We start from the raw sequence: 19,362 nt of genomic DNA on the forward strand, positions 1-19,362 counted from the left end.
CAGACACCCAGCTATCTTCTGCTTCCTTTTCCTGCTATACCTATCTCATGTTTTCGACCCTTTTTCTTCCCAGCAGCTTGTGAGAGCGTCACATAAGCATACGGGTCAACACCATTTTTCTTCACATCCCCATTAGCGCGCTAAAGTCAATGTTGCTTTGCGTTACTGAGAGGTCACGGAGGGTGGAAGTCATTTACCTTAGCCTTGTATTCTTGTCCGGGTTTGGTGTGGAATTGCCTTGATTTTTGTTTCTTTGAATTATTTTCGACGACCTCCATCGGGTCATCTTCCGCATCTTCATTCTCGCGACGCCGTTTCTTGGTATCCTTGTTGAATTTGACACGCCCGTTGGGACCTCTTGTAAAACCATCCACAGACGTAATGCTTTCACGGTATGCGCTTCCGACGACATCGTCCTTCGACTTCAGCGTATGGCCATTCACGTCGTCGTCAGAAGCTTTTGCGTCAATAATCATCTTGCCAGTATCCTCATCAGTCTTGAATCTCGACGCTTCTTGTCCAGGTTTCCTTCTCTTGTTTGAGGAACCTTCTATCAAACAACAATGACGATTGAGCTAATTTAAAAAACGTGGAACATATGAGATAGATAATGACTCACTAGCAATGCGAGAAGCGACTCCTTGTAACAAGTCCATGGGATCATCGTCATCCATACGAAGACGTACTTCCTGAGCTTGTTTCTTGTTCGAACGAGCTTCCGGACGATAAGCTGCTTGGTCATCATCACTGTCGTCAAGCTCGCTTTCACTGCCGTAGATAATATCCTCAAAGGCATCCCCAGTTGTCGGACCAGCATTTGATAACTCAGAAACCAAAATTCCCGAGTCAAAAACGTGAGCATAACCAGGACAAGGTGAGCACATACAGGATCTTCATCCTCTTCCTTGTTAGCCTTCTTTCTCTTCGCTCTTTCTTTACGCTTCTTGATGTTAACCAATACCTTGGCGCCGTCTTCATTACCCGCATGGGGGTAAACATCTTCCCAAGGAAGCCGTCGAAGGAGTCTTTCGAAGATATGCCGGACTTTGACCTTGAAGTGATTCTTATGATCGTGAGACCATGTAAGCAGAGCGGGAACCAGGTCTCTTAAATGGACTTGAATAATGTCCACAGGGAAGGTATGAATGGAAAGCTTGACAAATCCAAGGACCGACTTGACAATCTCGCGATTGGCGGACGAAAGGAAGACAAGAAGCGTAGTGAATATCTCCTTCTTCATGTCGTTCGATATATCATCTGTTATACCTTAGTCAATATGCCCAACGAAAAACTAGGGTAAAGGTCGAATGGATACCTTTGAACTCAAAAACTAAGCGGGATATTGCGGTAATCGTCGCGCTGATCATGTGAGGTGTTGAACCAGCAAGGCCTCCAGCAACCATTTTCATAAATTCTTCGATGGTTGCAGCCGCTATACGGGTTTCAGAACCATAATGGCGGAGAGGCGTGGAAGAGTTGCTACCTTCCATTGGGATATCATCCTCCACACCGTCAAGCATATCTCTCTTCACAACGCCACCCTCACTCATCTTCTTGCCCATTACAATGATCAAATCAAACGCGGCGATTCGAGCTTTGTCCGAAGTCTCCTTCGTTCCCAGTACTGCCTCAGGTATCATAGAGGGTATAAGGTGTAAGGCTGACGGTGGCATATATGGCAGTATTGCAGCCAGTAGGTTGAAACGGTCCTACAGGAGGTCAGAGCGGTATTCGAAGCTGAGAATCAACCTGTACCTTCTTTGCAGCACTGAACAATTCATCCACCGAGGACTCAAGTTCTTGAAGGACCTTCTCTGCCTCGATGGGAACCTTCTTTCCTTCCGCGAGTTTGGTGAGAATTTTGTAGGCACGTTTTTGGACGCCATTGGATTTGACAGTGAGAATATCTTTTGATGAACAGAGTTGGAAGAGGGCAATTGAATCTGCACTCGATAGAAAAGGAAGGAGAATGAGTACGAGGTCGAGAGCCATAAGCGCTGTACTTTCATCATCACTTGCTTTACCGGAAAGCTTGGGTAGTTCGCCTTCGAAAATGTCGAGAACTTTACGTAGAGCTCTCGCCAGCGCCTGATGAATGCCTATGAGTTTATATCAGAATTATTCAGAGACATCGCCTACCTTCCCATCCGCGATTGATGCCCAGGCTGTGATAGCCTCACTCATCGTTCCGCGTGAATCCCGGTTAAGGATACTAAAAACGTTGAAAAGAACTGCCAGCCAATTTTCGGCTTGCGTGCGGAGGAAATCGATGTTTTGGGCTGCTTGTCCAGGTGTGCTGAAAGAGGGATTCGGGACGTCGTTTTTTCCAGCTCCTATAGCCACGTTAGATTCCACCACCACTTGCAATCCCTTGAGAACTGCGGGTCGGAGGTCGGGTTGGCTGTAAAGGACTTGAGATAATAACTGAGAGAACTGCTGGTTGAAAGTCTGACAGAGGAATGGTCAGTAAATGATAAAAACTTAGGGCGCTGCAACGGTACCAATTCAATATCCACAGATCCGTGACAATAACCGGGAAAACCGTTCCAAACTTGATGAACCAAGACACTCCACACTTTCGCTTCGGACTCTCGACCTTCCGCCTCCGCCTTACTTTGTAGGTCGAACATGCGCTCGCTCAAAGGCACGAAATAAGAAGCAAAGTGCGATAACGGCGAAGGATGGGGCTGGGCAAGCAAGGGCAGAAGGAAGGCACGAGGCACTCCATTTTTACTTGGAAGTACAAATAAATGTTAAATGCGAGAACGGGTATGTGTAGAAACATGGTACGCACCGTTTTTCAGGCTCTAGGTTAAGCGGAAGAGTTTCCAGAATGAGCTGTGGCCCTAAGATACGCATTGCGGTGGACAGCGCTGTGTCCGCAGCCTCTTTGTGCTCAAAGTGCTTTTCTATACGAAGCTCACCAATTTGCTTGATTAGGGGTTGTATAGTAGCAATATGGGAGGGTTTTATAGGTTTACCCTGGGGTAAACTCAGAGTTAATGAGGACGTTATGGATAGAAGATGCGGGATGGCTTTGGTGTAAGCGACGGAAGTGAGAGCCTTGGATATCTGTGCCACCATTCCTTCTAGAGTTAATTTACCGTCGGTCCCTTCGTCCATCGACAGAACGGATTGACATAGAGTACTAATAGACTGCATCGCGGCTTCCCTGACTGCACCGTTAATTGATTCCAGGTACGACCATATCGTTTTCCAGACGGTAGGAGCGCGACCCGAGAATGCGCTTGGACTCATCTCCCTAAATACGGACATGGCGGCTGAAAGAACCCCAATCCATCCAGGACTTGAAGTTGTGTCCGTTTTGGAAGGTGGGAAGGAGAGAATGGTCTTTAACACTTCTGCGATAACATCCTCATCCGTGTCGAATGTTCCGCCATCTTTAGATAAAACGAATACATCCGACATCGCAGAATACGCCAACTGAGAAAGGTAAGGGTTTCCGAGCCGTGGAAGATGAAGAAGAGATTTCGTCACGGTAGGATAAGCCTAGGAATGTGATGAGACGTAAGAGAGAAATCAGATGATTTGCTACTCACAGACGGGGGAAGATTTGCAAGAATAGGATGAAGCATCGCGAGAACGTGTATGTGGGATTCAGTATCGATGTATGAATTCTTTGTCGATGAAGTAGCAAACTTGTTTTCCCCGGAGAGTTTTGAAATTGTCCACTCTACGACTCTATCTGAATAAGGGTGTTTGGCGAGGGGAAGGGGTGGATTCAAGATGACATCCTTCACAACTTCTGCGGCCTTCTTGCGGACTTTTGGTCGCGGATCCACACACAATTCAAGGATAGTAGCGAAAGCTTGTCGTATGCCATGAGCCTCTAGTTGCGATCGGTCAATCGATGTAAAAATGACTTGATAGAGTGATAGTTGTGATCTGAGAGCGGGTGCATGACATTGGAGGGAAGGAAAAAGAGGCGCAGTGAGATTCAATATCGTGTTCAGATTTGCCCGGATGACTGAGACCGCGACAAACGGTGAAACGAGGGCAAGAAGATAGAGTTCTGCGGGAAGAACGTCTCCTTCATTCAAAGATATTTCCTTCTTCTGTATTGTGGCGTCGAGAGTCGTAAGGAGAGCTGCAAAATATGCTGTGGACGTTCTTTCAGTTCGTTGTTCATCAAAGGTTGACTCGACAGCAATGAGAAGTTTGGATGGGGTTTTCTGGTGAGGAAGAGAAGACGAAGTATGGGCCCGGATTTTTGAAAGAGCTTCCTGCATTGTTTTTGTTGAAACCTGGTTTTGACAAGGACGCGAAGAGCTGCTGTTCTGCAAATTTCTTGGTTGCTTAGTCATACACTAACCGTAGTTATCGATGGACAACTCTTTTGAATGTTTGTGACTAAAGTATGTACATAGTGCAGTGTAACTTCGAATGTATGGACTGCCTTGGACTGTCTGGAACTGAGCCACATCTTTTGTCACGTACGCAACGTATACAAGTAATAATGGAACCCTTCTCCTAGCTGTTTGATTTCCAAGGTGGTATTTGGAACTTGCAGAAACCTCTTCCGGAAATGAGGCTGGCCGAAGGTCAGGTAAATGAATATACCACTGCCTTTGCGAAGAACTCTGCTAAGTGTGTCAGATTTTGTAGAAATTCTATCAATAGCGAGAAATGTACCGAATTGCCTCTCGGACCTCGCGAGTGCAATCATCTATGACTCGCTGCGGAGGATTCTTCAAGCGATTTCGATCAGTATGAAAAAAAAGCGAGGTATGAGATATATATACCCAAATATCTCCTTTGACGGTCATCATCGCGTCCATCGTTCCCTTGTCAATAACAACATCGAAGGTATCGTCCGCAAATGTTACGTCTCGGACGTCCATTTCGTGCCCTGCATGATCACCGAATCAATCTTTGCAATTGGTTCAGTAAGAGCTATCTCTATTCACATTGCATGTCTGGTCGATCTCGACTGTGTCGTTGCTGCATCTGTTCGATGAGGACGGCCGAATACTAGTGGTCATGATAGACTAGAAAATCACCAAGCTGGCTAGATATGAAAACTCACGTCGATGTTGACAATATTTCTAAACCCATCATCGTACATCTTTGTTGAATGAAGCGTGTCAGCACCGTATACTTATACATTCGAGCTAGTAAAGACTTGCCTCTTCTGACAGTTTGGAGTTTCCGCATCCCAACATTAAAATTTTGGAAGATCTGTCGGGAATTAAGTCCTGAATGATATCTGATATTTCCCCGTATGACTTGAACCAATCGAATGATCCATTTTCTGACTCTCTGGTAGACGACGAGTGTCATGCGAAGACTCTTCCAATAAGGATGGGTGTGTACTGGGCGTATCTTTGATTCCTGCGTCCAGTGCGTCGTCTGTGAGTATTATCCCAGAGTGACAGCGTGCTATCGTACCAGTAGTCCTTAGTTCCGTACTGCTCATTTGACTCTGGAAGGGTGTTCATGGCGATTCTACCGTAAGTTGGTTTGATGATAGACGTTGAGAGAAAAGATCAGTCGGAAAGTGCCGAAGCGCTACCCGTGTACTTGAAGTAGCGCCGGTAGTCCGTCCCGATACCAAAATTGAGATCTGGACGCGTTGAATGTGGCCTTCCATCTCGTCGCTCATTCCGTCGTTGAACATGCGAGTGGCCCCATACCGATTTCCCGCCACGCTCCCCCTCTTTCACCATGAGTCACGATTCATTCATTCAGTACACGTTAAAGTCTGCTATACAAATGATGACCTCGGGTGCCAGGCACTCGCTTTCTCTATCGGGAGCAATCTCATACGGTGGTCAAGACATTCGCTACAGCCTCGTCCTCTAGTTCCTCCAAAGCTGTGTTGGTCGCAGTAAGAGGTCAAGAAGCTGTCCTTGCTAATTGACACTTACTGAATCTTTTAGCGTATCCTGCTCCATCTTCAAACTCGATGGCCCTGCTCAGCAAGCCATTATCTGCTCGTGATTTCAAGACGATGGAAGACCCGATATAACTTCGCCAGTCCGACTTACCATTGCTAAGGGTAGGAGCAGCAACGACATCTTGAACAAGGCTGATCGTAATTGCGGCAATGAGGAGCTCTTTCCAGGAAGGCATGATTAGGGATGGAGAAGCCAGAGACCGACAGATATTTGAAACGAGATACTAGTGCCAGCCTTTTATCACCCTTTGTGAGTCGGCACTTTCGGATCTCATGCTCCATTTCTGAGCTTTGGTTTTCACTGACAGATACGACTACAGTGATCCTTGAATCATCAACCATCTTTGGGTTGCATCAAGAATAGAACATCCCCAAATTGGTGCTCGCGGGAGCCTGTGCTCGCAGACGCATGCATCTCTAATGTATGGTGGACATTCGGGCATATTGTTATCCGGGAAGAACAAGATGCGTACAGCTCCATCATCGAATCAACTTCTCAATTAATCATCGTCTGATCAAACCTTCTATTACCCTCATTCCCGTGCTAACTCCGTTGTCCCCACACACATTCCTTTTCCTTTTCCTTCCAGGTCCAGAATTGTACTCGTAGGGGGATGCTGCGCTATTCCTTCGTTCTGGTAGCCCTCATCAACGGAGCTCTTCTCTGCGCGACTATACTACACACATTCACTGTCTCGCCTACCAGGACCTACAGTAGGCCAAGGTTCAACTCCGCCTATTCGTTAACGGCTTAACTGACAACTGCCTTCCTCAGCGTGGCGCAACCGTGATTATCCCATCGAACTACCAGTCGGTCAGATTCCCACCGTCGAAATGACATTCCAAGAGTCTGCACGATTCGGTTTATCCGACCCGGACAGCAAAAAGAACTGGGGGGTGCTCTTCAACACCAACTCGTTCGGTTTGGGCGTCCAGCACCTTGGTACCTACCACTTTCGATATGTCTCAAGTGCATATCACGCACTACACTGTCTATACACGATGCAACTCGACTTTGACAAACCGAATCACGTTAAGGAGCCAAGTTCTCATTTCGTACGAAACCTTTGCTAATTGTTTGTGAGAGTTCCTCGTGTTTTGACCTCTCAGCAGGTTCATTGTATGAGTTACTTGCGCCAAATCTTTACATGCAATGCCGACATGACATTAGAAGATGGCGATTTCATGCGACGGAACTTAACGACCGACCGAGTGAGTGATACTCGCAAATGTAGGGATTGGCGGACCGTGAAGGAATGGGTGAATCAGAACAACAATGAGTGGTTCGTTTATAATAATATCACAGTCGAGTAAACTCATGTTCGTATATATTCCCCGTTCAAGCACTGGGGTACTGAATCATAAAAACACCTGTATAACAAACAGTCTTCAGTAAAAAGTTCCCCCCGTTAATTCCAGTCTCTCTTACCTGGACTGAGATCACTTAAATTTTGGGACCAACCCACTGATGTTTCGTGGTTTCGTGCGCTAAACTCAAACGAGTGTAACGAGTTTAAAGGGCAATGAAACGGGTAAGTATAGTTTTCGGGTGGAGACGAAAGTGAGATGGTATCGATGAGCCGGTTTCTCGACGGTCGGGTGTTCCATGAAAGTGTCGCTATGTCCAACCGTTCCCACTTATGCTGAAGACTCCAAATGTCAACGACATTCTCTCTTGGATCTCCTGAGTTCGGCGTACGGACGACCAGCTCACAATTCTCCATCTTATAATCGACGGCATAGAACTCTACGATGGTTGAGAACTGTAATGGCACGTTCATCATTCATACCGTACATGGCAGAAAACAATCCACTCACCTCCGCATCCACCTGAAATGGACGGTCCTCGGGAGCGACAAGGCCTCCCCAATTGGCGAATTTAACAGGGTCGTCACCATAGACTTCGGTAGGCTTCTTGCGATTGATGCGAGAAAGAAGGTTGGGGTAGATCACGATAGGTTGTGCCTCCCCGAGACCTTCAGGGCTGACCTTTTCCAAGCCAATGAATTGGTTAGGCTGCCTCATTTTTGCTACGTCACGAAAAGTCAGAACCCTCGTCGGTCTGGATAGTTGGAAGGTGTAGATGTTGATAGCTGTGGCAATGAGGCAAATGCATACAGCAACCCCGATGGTAAAGCCGCCATTGGTAGTGTCTTTACGATCTGCATGCCCGTGTAAAGTCAGCGTTGATGTGAAAAGGAGTGGTGATTGACAATACCAGGCCGCATCGGACTGTTCTTTCGAGGTTTGCAGAAGAATCGACGAACCCCTGTCTCTTGCCAAGAATTTTATGCAGACAACGATTGTGACTCAGACGTGACCATAAATAGTTCTCAGAAAAGATCTCACAATAGCGAATACTTCCACAGTTTTCTACCCGCAGAATCATCCCGCTAGCCACACATGGCAAGTGCTTACCGTACCATTCTTGAATCAGAATGATGCATTGAGATGATGGAAGTAAAGAATACTCTGAAGGATTCCGTCACCCCCGCCGGTAGATCCCGCTATCTATCTATCTCCCGCGCTGATATCAGTCAGAAACCTTGCTGTGTGATGTATACGGCTTTGAGACATAGGTTAGAGCCGGAAGCAAAATGTAAAAGGCAGGAAACCCACATGCGTGTTCAATTGTTTTGTCTTGCCACCAGGATACCCTAGTGTCCGGTTGAGCAGCAACAAGCAGGAAGGTATGAATAGAGTCTGTGAGGCAATGGAAAGGCTGTGACCAGTTGGCGGTAATGGAAATGTCGACATTTCCCAATTTCTCGTTGACTGAAGGACGAGTGGCGTACGAGAGCCGAGAAGAATCAAGTACGGTGTCAGCTCCCAGCCGAAAGATGTCGATACTTCCCCAATCTTCGTTCGGAAGATTGAGATGTAAAGTGCACTTCTCTAATTTCCAATCGATGGCCCTAAATTGAATTACGGTTGAAATCTAGCTTCGAGGTAAATATGGATGCCTGGGTGAGTAGATACGAAATGACTGGAGCTCACATCACGATCTATTTGCACCCTGCGCACCTCAAGTCCTTCAACTATCTTCCGACTCTCAACGCCAGTCAAAAGGGGAGAGTGTGGATGAGCTTCGTCAATCCGGGCGACTAAGAACGGGTAATTGATTACCGAGATTAGGTGGTCGGATGTACGGTTGATTTTCTCCAGTCCCATGAACTGGCTAGGACGCGATAAGCCGTATAGCCGATGGCTGAGCTCCTTGGATTGGAGCTCATAGAGACTGAGGTTGTCGGTGGCAGGATAGTTCAACGAACGATGGAAGGTAAGGAATACGCTCAGGCAAGCACTGAGCAAGCAAACGATGGTTGAAGACACCAATACTATACGATGTGTTAGGGAACGGTCCCTGTTATGGCTCGTGCCGTTCTCATACGTGTGGTGCGGGGAGAATTGGCCACTTTCGTCGAATTCGAGGTGGTCAGAGTCATCAGGAGACGACACAAGTGGAACATCCTCTCCAGATTCGTTGTGGCTTTGGTTTCCTCGACGAGACATGGCTGCTCGATAGAACTTCAACATGATGAATAAGAGAAGGAGTACTAAGGTGACGGAGAGCCAGTCGGTATGTTTGGTTGGCTATGCGTTGCTAGAAATAGAAACAAGATATATATATTTATTATTTCACTATACATATGGAAAGCTTACCAGGGATTCCGACACCTGTTGGCCTCGGTGTGTGTAGACACATACGGGTACTACATAATATAGCATCCTCCAGAGCGTTGAGTCCAGCCTAATTCTTCAAATTCCTGAGAGCGCCGCGATGGTCCTGGATGAGAGTGACCACATGAGTTGAACTGGCGCGGGCAACGCGGCGTTGAGTCGAACGTGCTCTTACACCTCATCTACTTCTCATAAGTTACTCATCAAGATTCGATTCAATGTTTCTCTCATGACCCTCCGATACACTGCCAATAATTAAATAGATAACCGGCATGTGTGCTTCCTGATATGATCGCCATCCGCCTCTACCTTGCTCTTCTCCCGGGACATTCTGATCCTGTCACATCCTGTCCATAATGTGAGGTTTAAACCGGGTGATGCATTCAATCAAATTTCTAACTCTTCAAGTCCTTACAGACTTCTGCGGTCATGTCTCCAACGACATCATATGGGCCGATTGGAGAGTCACCAGCTGAGCTCCTACTGGAGAGGACCTTCATGCAAGCAGGTTATCTTACAGGCTTCGGGTACGGTGCGTATAGCTTACTCAGATCCTAACTTGACATTATTGATTAATCCACGACAGGCTTCCAGCTAGCACTTTGGATGGCTTGCATGCGAATCCTTTGGCGTCGAGTTCAGAAGGCAACCCCTGGAAAGAAGTCCGCGCTGTATCTGATGGTCTACATCACCATTCTATGCATTATCGATACTATTTGGACTGCAGTATCAACATTCGGATTACAAGCAACTTTTATCGACAACCGAAACTATCCTGCCCCTGATCCTGCTAGTCCGGGGGGTCCTATCGCCTATCTACAGGTCGAATTCTCGCAATCCTTCAATATCGTTGCACAGGTTGTCTTCACACTTGGGAGCCTTATGACAGATGCACTCTTGGTACATTTACCGCTTTCTTGTCTTTGGCATCGCTAACCTTGGAGACTAGATTTGGCGATGTAAAGTAATTTGGGCTGCAAACCCTGTCAGAAGTGGGTCAACTCTTGTTATAATCTTCCCGATAGTTATGTTCTTTGCTTCGCTTGGTAAGTGTCAACATAAATGCCCAGAGCTATGTTCTAAGCCAGTTTCGGTAGCATTTGGCGTTGTGTTTGGAATACAAACGGCTTCCCCGGAAGGCTTGTTTAGCCAAAAGACGGCATCTTTTGCTGTCCCATTCTTGTCTGTCCTCTCTCAGTTAATTTCCATGCGTCCTTTCTGACATTACTTCCAGCGCAATATCGCTGTCGCTCAATATCATATTGACATTATTGATTCTCGGAAGAATTTGGTACTACCAAAAGAGAGTAAACTCGGTCCTAGAGATCGAGTATTCCAAGCCGTACTCGCTGTTATCCATGATGTTCGTGGAGTCGGCAGCATTAAATTCAATCATCTCCATTCTGCTATTGGTTACATTTGCCTTGGGACATCCTATTAACCAGATCTGGCTTGGTCTTACCCCCGCCACACAGGTGAGTGCTTGTTCTGCAATTCTCACTACTGCCCGCTTCTCACAATATTATAGAAAATTGCAAGTTATCTTATTATTTACCGGGTTGCTCAGAACAAAGGCTGGGCATTCTCTACCACTCGCCAGTCACGACCAGCTGTTTCGATGGCCTTTGCAGCGACTAGTGATGAATTAGATACACATACTAGTCGTGGTGTCACGGATACCGATATGTCGCTCCAAATTCTCACCCTCGACGGAAAGTCATCAAGAAATGCCAGCATTCAACGGGAATTTTGAAGGCCAATCGGGTTCTTTGTAATGTCCTCTTGTATCCCAAGTTGAATTCACCCTGATTGAGGTACATAGTAGCTCAGACGCTAGCGCTCAGGCTGAACGCCGTATAATGGCCGCTTGTTTTATGAGAACACAAGCTCAGGCACATAACATGCCCTATAAAAAATCGAATATCAGGTACTGTAGGTACCGACTAGACCTCCCAATGTCTCCGTACTATGGCCCTACCCCCGAGTCACCGTCTGAAGTAATGCTAGAAAGGACTTTCCTCAGTGCCGGGTATCTGACTGGCTTTGGATTCGGTCTGTCTTCCGTGGCGAAATCAAGTAAAAACTGACGTTCCTCTTGACTGAAGGTGTCCAACTGGTGATCTACTGTGCTTGCATTTACACACTGTGGACGAAGCAGCAGAGTGCGCGATCCACCAAGATCTTCATTCCGTACCTGACTCTTCTGTGCCTACTCAACTTGTTATGGACGGCTACCTCTGCGTACGGGTTACAGCTCACCTTCATCGACAACAGAAACTACCCGGGAGGAGTAATTGGCTTTTTGGGCATCGAGTTCGCTCTTCCAACAAATGTAGCGTCAACAGCTTCATACATCGCGTCTAATCTTCTTGCCGATGCACTCATGGTAATTATCTTCAGCTCTCTATACCGAACGCAAAACCTGAAGCAACCTTATATCCACAGGTTTGGAGATGTTACGTTGTATGGTCAGCCGCTCCCAATACAAAGAGGGCAACTACCCTCGCTGCCATTGCTCTGCCGTCCTTTATGTTCTTGGGCTCTTTGAGTGAGTGCTGTGCTACCGAGTCTGGGTGATTGACCAACGATGTTTGGAACAGTTCTGGCCATACTATTCGCGCTACAAACAACAGGACCTGAAGGTCCGTCTCCATCAAATCTGATAACCGTTCTAATTACTAAAATTGTTTTTTTTACCCAAGGTCTATTCTCATCCATCACGACTGCATTCGGAACACCCTTTTTCGGTCTATCAATGGTTCTGAACATGGTGATTACAGCTCTGATTGCTGTCAGGATTTGGGATTACCGCCGACGGGGACAGGTCAGCTCAACCTATGGCGATAGCAAAATTTCGTTTGGTGCCATCTTCATTGAGTCTGCGGCCCTCTACTCCATAATTTCCCTGTTGTTGGTCGTCACGTTTTCTATTCAACACCCAATCAACCAAATATGGCTGGGACTCGCTCCCGCTACTCAGGTTCGTTACTCTATACGATGTCTTTACTGAGATGGCTCAGTAGGTGTCAATCAGCTCGTCGCAAACTACCTTATCATTTTGAGGATTGCCTACGGCACGGCCCTGGCTAGAGACTCGGATAGCACCACTACGACTAGCACGGAGGGGTATGGTGGTAGCGAGGAAGAGAAACCACTGCCGCCTTAATTGTTTCAACCAGAAATTTATCTGCACGATTTGTATCGAAGCTCTGATGCTCTTTGCTAAAATATCTTTCTAAATTTTACACCAGTTACGGCGTCGTAAGAGGCCGCAAATGGCTAGCTCAAATCTGATTGTAAACCACCGTAGAACTTTGCTTTCCCAATATTCACTCGGTGCGTTCCCGCGTTTTCATACCCATCACCGCGCCTGGTCATTGGAGGAAGTAAGGTATACGTACAGGGACGCTTTGATCGGAAAAAAAAAAATAATTAGTAATGTTAAGCGCGGTCTCTTAAGGCATCTTACGGACCTTATGTCCGAGCGCTTCTGTCCCGTGTGACATGTTATTCGCATCAAATCAAACACCGGGGACTTGGGTGTGAACCAAAGATAATTGAGGCACACTGACCGTTTTCTCATGTGCCACAAGATGAATGGCCGTAACCGCGTAGTGGGATGGTTGGCGTTATCAAGATGTTCCCGCACCCGGATTTCAAAATTCATAGTACCAGAATGGGCTGAAGCTGGTCATATTCAAACTTGTCCAGGCCATTTCACCGGCCCTGTAAGGGAGGAGTCACGATTTCCGCGATGGCCATTCAGCTAAATTACAGAGTACTGATTGTACTTGTTCTTGCGGCCGCGGTCCTACTACTCTCAAGATCAACCTCTTAGCATTATGTCCCGTCGATCTTTGTTCTCCAAAACTTTGCAGTGGGGAGCCATTGGGCTCTCGGTCCTTACAGCTTTCAACATCCTCCTTGTATACCGGACCTTGAACTTAGATGTGGAGAGTCTCTTCGAAGAGAGCTATAGTCAGTCACTTGCCACTGTACCTAGAGAGGATATCCTACTTACGAGTCGCTGTCGATACGTCGATGTCTTATTGCAGCCTGGATTAACAAGGACTATCCCCTTCAGATGCCGGTGGGCAAAATCCCGACTGTCGAAATGACGTTCCAAGAGTCCTCCCGTTTCCAGTCGTTTGCGGAGCCCAACAGAAAGGCAAACTGGGACACCCTTGTGAAGAATCAGTTTGGAATTGGTTTTCAACATCTTGGACCATACCATTACCGCTACATCTCAGGAGCTTATCATTCTCTTCATTGCATCTACTCCATACAGGAGGACTTTGACAAACCTGACCACCTGAACCACCCTAGTCATCATTTGGTTGGCCATTTTAGTTCCAGCGAATGACTTGAAGTAAACCACTAACTGGTAATTGCTCAGATACATTGTCTGATGTATTTCAGACAGATATTCCTCTGTAACGCGGACATGACCCTCGAGGCGGGGGACTTTATGACCAAGAACTTAACAGTCCAACGAACGGCGGATACGCGCAAGTGTAGGGACTGGAGGACAGTGGCGGAATGGGTTGATCAGAATACCGGGGAGTGGCTCAGACTTAATGGTATACAGTTTGATACGTAGCTAGTCACTGCTTTTGTTGAGTGTACGCTTCCCAATTTTTCTCTGCTTCGGTGTAGATAACCTCCCAGTCGTTGCACATTTGGTCGTATCCGCTATGTGTGAAGGTTGAGCCTTGGATTTCGGTCCTCATGTCCATCTGGCAAAGAACGGTCTGCCGCAGGTAGTTCATACAATGCTGAACCAACTCGGATGTACGATGGCTCCCTTCGTCCACATACGCCTGCTGCAAAAGTTCGAGGCAGCGTAATTGGTGAAACATCGCGACTGTGTGGGTAGTGATCATGCCATCCGCCTCTTCGATGCGAATAACATGTCCCCCGCTGGGAAGCATGTGTTTCCATGCTTCTGCTCCCATCTTATACCGCGACGAAGTAGGGATGATGTGCATTGCGACATGTTCCAATTTCGGGATTGACCAAGTGAGGCGAGGTTCAGCTAGAGCATCGAGAAATTCAGTTATGGGAAGTTTGAAAGATGAGACAAAACATACTAGGCAGATTGCGTACATACTGTAGAATCCCTAAGGCTAGAAGAAGCAATACAGATCCAACGAACATGCACCGAGGTTTGTTTGTGGCGAGACAGCTTGCGAGCATTGTTCTCAGTAGGAAATGACCTGCGAAAAGAAGAGACGAGAGGAAGACCGAACCGGTACCTAGCTCTCTCAAGGAGTCCGGTAACGATAGGAGCGTCTTAATTGTAAAATTGCAAGACAAAAAAGGATTGTCGACGTATAGCATTTTGGGGCCGAATTTCTGTTACAACCAGTGATGTATTGCGGACTGTATGTAGAGCATATATCGGTTCATCAAAGTCATAGGTACTTTGCGGGAGAAGGAGCGGGAACAGAGTGCAATCAAGCAATGATGCATGATGAAGGAGATGCATGATGGAGGAGACAGCGCGCACCTGGATGTTAAATCAAGCGCCGGGCACCGCAAAGCCCCATCTGGCTCTCGCATTATTATACGAACTAACCAGGATGCGTTCATTCTGTATTGTTTGGTTGCAATGTCCCCTCCTCCTGCTGCATACGGAACCTGGGTCTCCCCTATAACCGCCAAAGCCGTCGCCGCTCAGGTTTGGGCCCATTATTATTATTTGAAGCTTACTGATGATGCGGTACTAGAGCTTTTCAGGAGGCATCGAGGATATTATAATCGACCCCGTTAACTCAGAAGTTTATTTCGCGCAAAAGCGTCCAGAAGAAGGTGACTGAGTCGCCCTATGCTCTTTGAATGGTTTCGTTCAAGGCGGACCAATCTGCTACTAGGTGGCCGATCTGTCATTGTCAATGCGAGCGATCGCAAAGACCTTTTCGATCGAACTTGGGACGCGCGTTCGCAAGTACATGAGTATGGAGGAGCTGCAGCCATCGTTTTCAACTCTGTGTTATATTTCTCCAATTTCGATGACAAAAGAGTTTACATGCGTGAAGCAGGAAAAACTCCTACTCCAGTCACGCCCGGTGCGTGTTATATCCCACTCACTCACACCTATTTATCCCATCGGTATCCACAGAGAACGACAAGCATCGCTTTGCGGACTTTGCTATCCATCCAAAGTGCCCCGAGCTTCTTATTTCTATCTTGGAAGACCATGCAGATCCTCATCCGAGTCGAGTGAAAACCTGTTTAGCTCTGATCAATACTACTTCCTCCACTGTAACAAAAGTAGTCGAAGGGGCCGATTTTTATGCATGTCCACGATTCAGTCCTAGTGGTGATCACCTCCTTTGGCAACAATGGTACGTCGTAGTGAAGTGCGCCTCTAGAAGACCTTGACATCAAACATCCACGCATAGGTTCTTCCCAGACATGCCTTTTCAAAGCAGCGAAATCAAGGTTGCGAAGGTTGTCCTAAACCTCGACGCCAAAAGCCTCAAAGTCGAGTCTCCGACCCATGTAGCTGGGAAAACGGAGGAGGTTTCTGCTCAAGACCCTAACTGGGCCTCTGATGCCTGTTTATTCTTCACTTCGGATGTTAGCGGCTATCAGAACCCCTGGAAGTTCGAGTTTGAGAACGGCGACACCTCGACAGGATATCCTTTGCCCATCCTTCGCGACCCAGTTGAGGAAGAATTCGGGCTTCCTCAGTGGTGGCTCTCTCGACACGGCTCAGGTGCCCTGTCTGATAATCTTGTCGCATTCATGTCCATGCGGAAAGGACGTTCTGCACTTTACATCTGCGACCTGCGAACTGGGGATCGCACCGAGGTTCCCACTACGTACGCCCAGATCGAGTGGATGCACGGAGATGGAAAGGGGAAAGTGGTCATGCTAGGATTACCTTCTGACGCGGATGAGCGACTCGTCTCACTCACTCTTGGCCCCGATGGCAAGCCTACCCTCACGCTCCTTATTCCACCCAGCGAGGGTGACGAATCTCTCCCACTGGAGTTTGTATCCCCTGGTGAATACCACGCTCTCAAACTTGCGCCCGATAACCGTACATGCCACATCACCTACTATTCACCTCGAAATCCTAACTATTCTGGCGGTCTTCCTGGCGAGAAACCACCCATCGTTGTCCACATTCATGGTGGCCCTTGGTATATGGAGTCTGCCAACTTGAACTGGACGAAACAGTTCTATACTTCTCGTGGATGGGCACTGTACGTTCTGTTCAACTGCCAAGCGACTCTAAATGCACTGATATACACCTTTTCCCAGCGTTGATATCAACTACGGCGGTTCTACTGGTTTCGGACGTGCTTTTCGAGAGACGCTTGTTGGGAAATGGGGGGTATTGGAGATCCACGACGCTCATCAGACCGTTCTGCAGCTAGATGCTCTAGGTCTCGCCGATGCCAAACGAGCCGTTGTTTATGGAGGTTCTGCTGGAGGCTATTCGGTTCTCCAAATTGCGACTAACCTACCGAAAGCCTTCGCAGCAGGATCACCTCATTATGGAATTGGGGATATGAGGAAGCTCGACGAAATCCTGCACAAGTTCGAGTATTATCTATGTGACCGTTTGATGGGAGGTACTTGGGAAGAGTGTGAGGACGTTTGGAGAGAACGGAGTCCTGTGTACCATGTTGACAAGGTGGAAATGCCTTTATTAGTGAGTGTATCCCAAGTTGTGCTACCGTATTCATATCGACGCCAATCCTGTACAGATCCTTCAAGGAAAAGAGGACACCGTCATCCCAGCGGAGCAAATGATCGAGGTGGAAGAAAAGCTGAAGGCGAAAGGATGTAAAGTCGAGTTGATTTTGTTCGATGGAGAGGGACATGGATGGCGAAAAGCAGAGACAGTTGAGACTGAGCTTGCAAAATCGTTGGAGTTTTTCAACGAGGTTATTGGGATAGGGAGCGCTATGCGCTAGGTGCCGAATCATGAAGAAAACATAACTATAGTGAAGCGCTTAGCTCCATCACAGTATGTTGCCGAGGGAGGGGTTTGAAATCGAATTGTGATGCCAGCACGACCCTTCAAAGGTGTCACCGACAGAGCGTTAAACACGAGCACTGATCGAATGGCCAGAGTCCGACGGTAGGTGTAGTAAATTTGGAATATATTATTATTATTTAAACTCTTGGACCCCGGAGGATACTGAAGGACCCGACGTACAATGACGACGTGCCTATACTAAGTACGTCCGGAAATTTTGGTATACGTGTCATGTTGATATAGGATGAAGAGACCGATAAAAGTCAAACAGAAGAGGACCGAATTCGCGCACGCCGTTACAAACAGATTTGAGTGCTGACCCAATAACGCGTCGACCTTGTTTATCCATGACGCGTTCAAAGATGGGAGTACCTACAAGCCATTCAGTGGATGGCATGGTGCAAAGATAATTGGTTGAATTGGCTCCGATAGCGACGCGTTGACTAGAACTGGATGCAAAGGAGCGTCTCCCGCGTCCAACTCTGTAAGAGACATCCGGATGTCTTGCGCTAGAAGTGAAAGTGTAGTAAGAGCGATCAGCGTTGCTTCCCTCAATGCTGATAGTGTTGGAGGCTCATCGAGCAAGAGTTCGAGTATTTCGTATGCCAATAATAGGGATGATACATTCGCATTGTTGACTAAACCCGACACGGTTTGTGGTTCTCCAGGAGGGATAAGAGTCCTACCAGGTTTAGCAAACAGCCTCGGGAGAAAGTAAGCTTGCATGATGCAGGATCATCTATCAAAAGGTGGTAGAGGATATAGCAAGCTCTGAGTTGCTGGCGAGGCGTGATGGCGGGTAAAATAGAAGGTGAGGAGACGAATCGGTTCAGAACGCTGATGATAGTGCTGGCAGTAGGATCGGAGGGAACTTGGAAGTGAAGGAGCACGGATTGTATGGGTAACACTATATAAGTTGAATGTTCAGGGCTTCGGCGCAAGCTCTGGGAGGGATTACACACCACATACACCCTGCTAGCTGAACATCAGCAATCCTAGATCTTGCTATTGCATTAATCACAGAGGTGAAAATTTCCTTGTCCGCGAGTGGCGAAGCTGCCAGCGTCAACAATGCAGCTTCTTGTACCTAGGAATTCAAAGTGAGTGTCGAAACAAAGTTAGAGGCTCTTAAAAGTACCTTATGCACACGACTGCCCAGTAATCCGATCAGTCTTCTAACCACCCATCCTCCTTGTCTTCCCGGTGCATTGACACTATGAGCCGATGCCTTCTCCTTCTCCCATCTTCTCCTCGACTTGATCTCCTTCAGTCTATCTTCCGGTGGTACCCACTCTATCACAGTTGCACGACTCTCAGTGACTGAGCCAACGGACAACAGAAACAGCTGTGTCTGTGGGACTGGGCAAGTAGGGAAGTACGATGTCCAATGAATCGACACGAAAAAGGATATCGAGCGCAGGTTGTGCTTCGTTTCGAATTGCTGATGCGTCTGGTCATGTCCAACGATGTCGGCTGTCGTCAATATTGTCAATGATCTGAGAGTACGAGCTAAAGCTGACTTGAGATGTATCGATTTAACCTATTTGGAAACGTTTCTTTCAACGCTTCAAGCAACGCCGGAAGTCTATCTCCCCAAAGAAGGCTGGTAAGAGCCTCATCGGAACCGCAGGGAAATAGAGCTGATAAGATGGGCTGCATCAACTTGGATATCGATTGAAGCATTTGAAAGGCATTTGACTAGTCTGCCTACGGGCGTGAAGAGTGTAGCGACGTACCCCTGTAGCAATCCGGGTGAGAGCAGATAGAT

The 19,362-nt window shown here is 47.3% G+C and overlaps 12 protein-coding genes across 13 annotated transcripts; 5 read left to right on the forward strand and 7 right to left on the reverse strand.

The window, feature by feature from the left end:
* Window positions 1–11: 11 nt before the first annotated feature.
* Window positions 12–4,250, reverse strand: E1B28_000715 (uncharacterized protein; the record flags this gene model as incomplete). Its single annotated transcript, XM_043146577.1, has 11 exons — window positions 12–140; window positions 198–550; window positions 620–824; window positions 887–1,257; window positions 1,316–1,432; window positions 1,484–1,709; window positions 1,756–2,088; window positions 2,140–2,448; window positions 2,502–2,733; window positions 2,795–3,510; window positions 3,561–4,250. 11 exons carry the CDS (start codon window positions 4,248–4,250, stop codon window positions 12–14), a joined length of 3,681 nt encoding a protein of 1,226 aa, XP_043015280.1.
* Window positions 4,251–4,634: 384 nt separating this feature from the next.
* On the reverse strand, window positions 4,635–5,459 carry E1B28_000716 (uncharacterized protein; the record flags this gene model as incomplete). The annotated part of the gene is made up of 7 exons (XM_043146578.1): window positions 4,635–4,709; window positions 4,764–4,870; window positions 4,929–4,992; window positions 5,048–5,086; window positions 5,148–5,280; window positions 5,335–5,352; window positions 5,410–5,459. The coding sequence occupies 7 exons, from the start codon at window positions 5,457–5,459 to the stop codon at window positions 4,635–4,637; spliced, it is 486 nt and encodes a 161-aa protein (XP_043015281.1).
* Window positions 5,460–5,597: 138 nt separating this feature from the next.
* E1B28_000717 (uncharacterized protein) lies at window positions 5,598–5,961 on the forward strand (the record flags this gene model as incomplete). The annotated part of the gene is made up of 2 exons (XM_043146579.1): window positions 5,598–5,848; window positions 5,901–5,961. The coding sequence occupies 2 exons, from the start codon at window positions 5,598–5,600 to the stop codon at window positions 5,959–5,961; spliced, it is 312 nt and encodes a 103-aa protein (XP_043015282.1).
* A 570-nt stretch (window positions 5,962–6,531) lies between these two features.
* Window positions 6,532–7,231, forward strand: E1B28_000718 (uncharacterized protein; the record flags this gene model as incomplete). The annotated part of the gene is made up of 3 exons (XM_043146580.1): window positions 6,532–6,631; window positions 6,693–6,973; window positions 7,031–7,231. The coding sequence occupies 3 exons, from the start codon at window positions 6,532–6,534 to the stop codon at window positions 7,229–7,231; spliced, it is 582 nt and encodes a 193-aa protein (XP_043015283.1).
* Window positions 7,232–7,256: 25 nt separating this feature from the next.
* Window positions 7,257–8,145, reverse strand: E1B28_000719 (uncharacterized protein; the record flags this gene model as incomplete). The annotated part of the gene is made up of 4 exons (XM_043146581.1): window positions 7,257–7,288; window positions 7,347–7,680; window positions 7,736–8,079; window positions 8,136–8,145. 4 exons carry the CDS (start codon window positions 8,143–8,145, stop codon window positions 7,257–7,259), a joined length of 720 nt encoding a protein of 239 aa, XP_043015284.1.
* An 87-nt stretch (window positions 8,146–8,232) lies between these two features.
* Window positions 8,233–9,735, reverse strand: E1B28_000720 (uncharacterized protein). The gene is made up of 4 exons (XM_043146582.1): window positions 9,581–9,735; window positions 8,915–9,521; window positions 8,537–8,855; window positions 8,233–8,483 (listed from the first exon to the last, which is right to left on the reverse strand). Exons 2-4 carry the CDS (start codon window positions 9,452–9,454, stop codon window positions 8,455–8,457), a joined length of 888 nt encoding a protein of 295 aa, XP_043015285.1. The 5' UTR covers window positions 9,455–9,521; window positions 9,581–9,735; the 3' UTR covers window positions 8,233–8,454.
* A 292-nt stretch (window positions 9,736–10,027) lies between these two features.
* Window positions 10,028–11,351, forward strand: E1B28_000721 (uncharacterized protein; the record flags this gene model as incomplete). Its single annotated transcript, XM_043146583.1, has 6 exons — window positions 10,028–10,130; window positions 10,185–10,498; window positions 10,548–10,644; window positions 10,696–10,780; window positions 10,833–11,073; window positions 11,127–11,351. The coding sequence occupies 6 exons, from the start codon at window positions 10,028–10,030 to the stop codon at window positions 11,349–11,351; spliced, it is 1,065 nt and encodes a 354-aa protein (XP_043015286.1).
* A 202-nt stretch (window positions 11,352–11,553) lies between these two features.
* On the forward strand, window positions 11,554–12,764 carry E1B28_000722 (uncharacterized protein; the record flags this gene model as incomplete). Its single annotated transcript, XM_043146584.1, has 6 exons — window positions 11,554–11,650; window positions 11,704–11,984; window positions 12,044–12,146; window positions 12,199–12,240; window positions 12,301–12,578; window positions 12,633–12,764. The coding sequence occupies 6 exons, from the start codon at window positions 11,554–11,556 to the stop codon at window positions 12,762–12,764; spliced, it is 933 nt and encodes a 310-aa protein (XP_043015287.1).
* A 1,438-nt stretch (window positions 12,765–14,202) lies between these two features.
* On the reverse strand, window positions 14,203–14,755 carry E1B28_000723 (uncharacterized protein; the record flags this gene model as incomplete). The annotated part of the gene is made up of 2 exons (XM_043146585.1): window positions 14,203–14,633; window positions 14,689–14,755. The coding sequence occupies 2 exons, from the start codon at window positions 14,753–14,755 to the stop codon at window positions 14,203–14,205; spliced, it is 498 nt and encodes a 165-aa protein (XP_043015288.1).
* A 391-nt stretch (window positions 14,756–15,146) lies between these two features.
* Window positions 15,147–17,631, forward strand: E1B28_000724 (uncharacterized protein). Of its 2 annotated transcripts, XM_043146586.1 has the most exons (7): window positions 15,147–15,278; window positions 15,328–15,409; window positions 15,472–15,666; window positions 15,720–15,945; window positions 16,003–16,812; window positions 16,871–17,264; window positions 17,320–17,631. In XM_043146586.1, exons 1-7 carry the CDS (start codon window positions 15,210–15,212, stop codon window positions 17,527–17,529), a joined length of 1,986 nt encoding a protein of 661 aa, XP_043015289.1. In that variant the 5' UTR covers window positions 15,147–15,209; the 3' UTR covers window positions 17,530–17,631. The 2 variants fall into 2 exon arrangements, with proteins under 2 accessions (XP_043015289.1, XP_043015290.1); XM_043146587.1 differs by having other exon boundaries at window positions 15,328–15,666.
* A 335-nt stretch (window positions 17,632–17,966) lies between these two features.
* Window positions 17,967–18,320, reverse strand: E1B28_000725 (uncharacterized protein; the record flags this gene model as incomplete). Its single annotated transcript, XM_043146588.1, has 1 exon — window positions 17,967–18,320. The coding sequence occupies one exon, from the start codon at window positions 18,318–18,320 to the stop codon at window positions 17,967–17,969; it is 354 nt and encodes a 117-aa protein (XP_043015291.1).
* Window positions 18,321–18,329: 9 nt separating this feature from the next.
* Window positions 18,330–19,277, reverse strand: E1B28_000726 (uncharacterized protein; the record flags this gene model as incomplete). The annotated part of the gene is made up of 5 exons (XM_043146589.1): window positions 18,330–18,501; window positions 18,557–18,681; window positions 18,733–18,887; window positions 18,955–19,044; window positions 19,115–19,277. The coding sequence occupies 5 exons, from the start codon at window positions 19,275–19,277 to the stop codon at window positions 18,330–18,332; spliced, it is 705 nt and encodes a 234-aa protein (XP_043015292.1).
* Between the last annotated feature and the right edge of the window lie 85 nt (window positions 19,278–19,362).

The sequence above is a fragment of the Marasmius oreades genome, chromosome 1, assembly GCF_018924745.1.
Source record: "Marasmius oreades isolate 03SP1 chromosome 1, whole genome shotgun sequence".
In the NCBI taxonomy this organism is placed as follows: Eukaryota; Fungi; Basidiomycota; class Agaricomycetes; order Agaricales; family Marasmiaceae; genus Marasmius; species Marasmius oreades.